This window comes from Nematolebias whitei, chromosome 7 (genome assembly GCF_014905685.2).
Source record: "Nematolebias whitei isolate Nwh7 chromosome 7, NemWhi1, whole genome shotgun sequence".
Taxonomy (NCBI): Eukaryota; Metazoa; Chordata; class Actinopteri; order Cyprinodontiformes; family Rivulidae; genus Nematolebias; species Nematolebias whitei.
In genome coordinates this window covers 36215446-36219215 of record NC_056504.1, presented here as the reverse complement: position 1 = coordinate 36219215, position 3770 = coordinate 36215446, and the positions used below count along the sequence as shown (strand labels likewise).

Genomic DNA, 3770 nt, shown 5'->3' with positions numbered 1-3770 from the left:
CCATCCATCCATCCATCCATCCATCCATCCATCCTCTTTACCCGCTTTTTTTTTTTTTTTTGGATCACGGGGGACACTGGTGCCCATATCCATCAGTCACAGTGCAAAAAAAAAAAAAGGTGGGGGACACCCTGGACAGGTCGCTCACAGAAGACTGGATTCTTGTAAAGAAAAAATATATATACTGGTATATTATTTTTGCCAGTTTAAAAAAATAAATAAAACAATGAACTGTGCAAGCATATGTGATTTATTTTTTTATTCTATTGTGGAGCAATTGAGTATCCTACTTAAAAGAAATACAGCAGTTAAAGTGAGCATAATTTACTCTGTATATTAGTACTAGTATCCACGTATTTGCAAAGGAATGACAGGAAAACTGCTAAAACTAGTCTTTTTTTATTTGTGGGTATAACATCCTATTTTTATTATTAACCTTTATTTAATCAGGCTAATCCCATTGACATCATAGATCTCTTTTGCAAAGGAGGCGTGGGCCTGAAGTCAGCCTAACATGCATGTTTTTATTCTGTGGGAGGAAACTGGAGTACCTGGAGAAAACCCACACAAGCACAAGAAAGACTTGCAAACTCCACACAGAAAGACCCCAGGTCCAACTGGGGATTGAACCTAGGCCCTTCTTGCTGTGAGGCAACAATGCTAACCACTGAGCCATTGTGCTGTCCTGTAAAATTCAGTTTTATGTTAGTTTTGGTGAAAGCTTGAAAGAGCCTCTGCAGAGGGACTAAAGAGCCACATGTGGTTCCAGAGCCGCATGTTGCAGACCCCTGGACTAGAAGAATGCTTAAAAAAAATCCCAATTCAGTAAATTAACTTAGTTTCCTATGCAAGCACATCCATAAAAACAAACTTTTTTTATTTTATCTGTTTTTTTTCTTGCCTTTTAAGTTAAAACAATTCTGTTTTCAAATCACAAGAAATGCAGTATATTAGCTGTACGTCAGATTAAATATTTTCATAAATATTTGTGTTTTATAAATTTGCCAAAAGCCTCACAGAGCTCATATTAGAGATTTAGTGAGCTGCAAGCAAAGGGAAATTGATATCCTCAACTTGACACATCACTAGTTGCACCTTTTGCTGACATGAATGTTTCATCTCGATTACAGTATCACCTTCACACCACTTGCCTCTGGCTTCAGTAGAGTATCTTTTCCTTTTTCCTGCTTTCTCCACTCCTTCCATTTTTCAAATAAATGGGCTAATGATTCTATGCAGGCGAATAACTGGAGGCCTGTTTTAATTAGAGATATTCAAAGCTGAATTAAGCCTCGCTGTGTTCAGCTTGCCAGGAGCACAAGCTGACCTCAATGCTTACGCCTCTGAATAACTGCATCTTTTTGTGACGTGCAAGTTTATCAATAAATGGAGCTGGAGGTGCCTCGGGCACTCAGTGTTAGCATTTATCCACCAAAATACAGTGCAATTCAAACTAACTTTACAATAAATCCATCCCGCTGGCTAGAAGACTCAAGACTGCTGATTATTCTCAACAGCTTTAGTTTACGTGGCTTGTTGTTTGTGTCTTATTACATTCAAATGGAAAAACTGAGAATAATATTGTTAGAATCAGCTAAATCGTTGTGCTTTAATAGGTTAATATTCAATGTCTTCACATTTGATCTGTTAGCTCGAGAGTGTCAAGAGGGTTTGCACCACAAATGCCACTCCTTAATGGTTGTCATTTTTGTTTTAGCTCAGTGCCTGGCCATGCACAGAATTTCAAACAACTCGCACTCAGCTGCATGTTGGCTCTCAACTCAGGGAGGAAAAATTGATCTCTTTAATATTGCTAAAAATCAACACTTTTATATTTAAATTTAGTTGAAGTCTCAACGTTTTTTTGGTGCAAAGCAGTGTTGAAAGTTTGTGCTCAAAATGAACATTTCCAAGTGCTTTAAAGAACATGTTGCAATACAAGTTCAAGTTTATTGTCATTCGCATCACATGTGGTACATGAGGTGGAACAAAATTGTGTACACAGGGTCCCAGTTACATCCAAAAATAGCAAAAATATAAAGTATTAAAATAAACAGTGTACTAAGGTCCAAGATATACGCTAAACCCTAATAATGTAAAATAGCATTAAACAGCAGCCCGAACATGAGTCTGTAGTGAGCAGCTGATTATGGATACAGCAGCTTAAAGGCAAGAGATCAGCTTAAATACTGTAACACAGATAAGAAGCTTTAATTATTTTAATCAACGCTGCACATTCTTTGTGTGTTTTCGGATTTTGTGGTTTTACTCCAACGTGCACTTTATTCCATTTCTCCCAGGTGAAGCTGTTCATTTAGCAAGAGACTTTGGTTACGTATGTGAGACAGAGTTCCCTGCAAAAGCAATAGCTGAATACTTGGGCAGACCACATGTGGAGCGCAACGAGGTTAACTCTCGCAAAAACATGCTCCTCGCTGCAAAGTAAGTACCATAAATATGTGTTTTTTTTTTGTCTTTTATGCATGTACTTATAAACTTGCACCATAGGATGTAGCAAATTATTATTTTACTTATTTTAAAACGTTAATCATCACAGCATCTAACGTCCTGTCATGGAAGTCACTCTTGCTTTCTTGAATCACCGTGTAAAGTGCTTCTATACTCATTTTGGTTTTCTAACATCAGGCAAATCTGCAAGGAGTTCACCGATCTGCTCACTCAGGACCGGTCGCCTCTGGGAAACTCGAGGCCCGCTCCCATTTTGGAGCCTGGGATCCAGGGCTGCCTGACTCATTTCAGCCTCATCTCTCACGGTTTTGGCTCGCCCGCCATCTGCGCAGCAATGACCTCGCTCCAGAACTACCTGAACGAGGCGCTCAAACAAGTGGACAAGATGTATCTGAGCTCTGGCAGCGACACCCAGGGATCTTCAGAGAGCGGGAGCAAGCCTGACAAAATGGAAAAGCACAGGAAATGAGAGCTCAGAGGGAGAAACCTTATGAATTTTAGAATCCACTAAATCCCATTGCCCTCCCTGCCCTTTTTTTTTTTTTTTTTTGGACTTTAAAACATATTTAGTATTGTCATGTCGAGAGATTACCTTGTTTGTGTGTATGTGTGCGTGCTTGCACTGTATATTTTTCTAAGAAGTTGTGGACTTGCCTCAGGTCGCTGCAAACCATTAAGTTTTGGCACTCGGTGGTAAATACTTTGGACTGGTCTTAACAGGAGACCGCTGTGTGAAAGTTTTAACACACTGTATCAGTCTATGCAGTTTTATAAAGTTATCTATGAGCTGATGCTACAACCTTGGACCATAAAACGTGTGCTTTGTTGGATAGAAGAGGAAGCAAAGCAAAGTGCATTCTCGTGTTTTTTTTTTTTAATTTTTTATTAGAGGACATCATTTCAAGATGACTTGCTATGACTGTGAATTCCTGTTAGCGTTCCCTCCTCCTCCTCTGTCTGGATGCAAAATCCTCAGATTTCCTGTGTCTCAATGGACCTGCAAAGGAATTTTTTTTTACATGTGTGTGTAAAAGAAGAAAATCCACTTTGTTCTATTTCCTTTTTGTGCTTTTCGTTCAACCTCTCCAGAATGACTCCAGTGTTATTGTGCTTTGTTTATGGGAGATGATTTGAGTCTTATGTTGGACGATTCACTTGGTACTCAGCAGGTTTTAAAGTTGCTGCATTAGAAGCCTCTTCAGTGTTCATGTGGATTGCAGACTATGCTACGATTTCTTCGTCACTCAACTCATAAAACCATGGCAGTGAGAATACCACATTTTTATGATTGAGGTATTTGC

At 39.1% G+C, this 3770-nt stretch overlaps 1 protein-coding gene across 1 annotated transcript; it reads left to right on the top strand.

Annotated features, from left to right (window-relative positions):
* Positions 1 to 2124: 2124 nt before the first annotated feature.
* On the top strand, positions 2125 to 3120 carry tfap2c (transcription factor AP-2 gamma (activating enhancer binding protein 2 gamma)). Its single transcript, XM_037679828.1, has 3 exons — positions 2125 to 2128; positions 2301 to 2442; positions 2647 to 3120. Exons 1-3 carry the CDS (start codon positions 2125 to 2127, stop codon positions 2936 to 2938), a joined length of 438 nt encoding a protein of 145 aa, XP_037535756.1. The 3' UTR covers positions 2939 to 3120.
* Positions 3121 to 3770: the final 650 nt, after the last annotated feature.

Coding starts and splice junctions, on each gene's coding strand:
- tfap2c (XM_037679828.1), top strand. Junction 2,443..2,646: donor AACATGCTCCTCGCTGCAAA/GTAAGTACCATA, acceptor TTCTAACATCAG/GCAAATCTGCAAGGAGTTCA.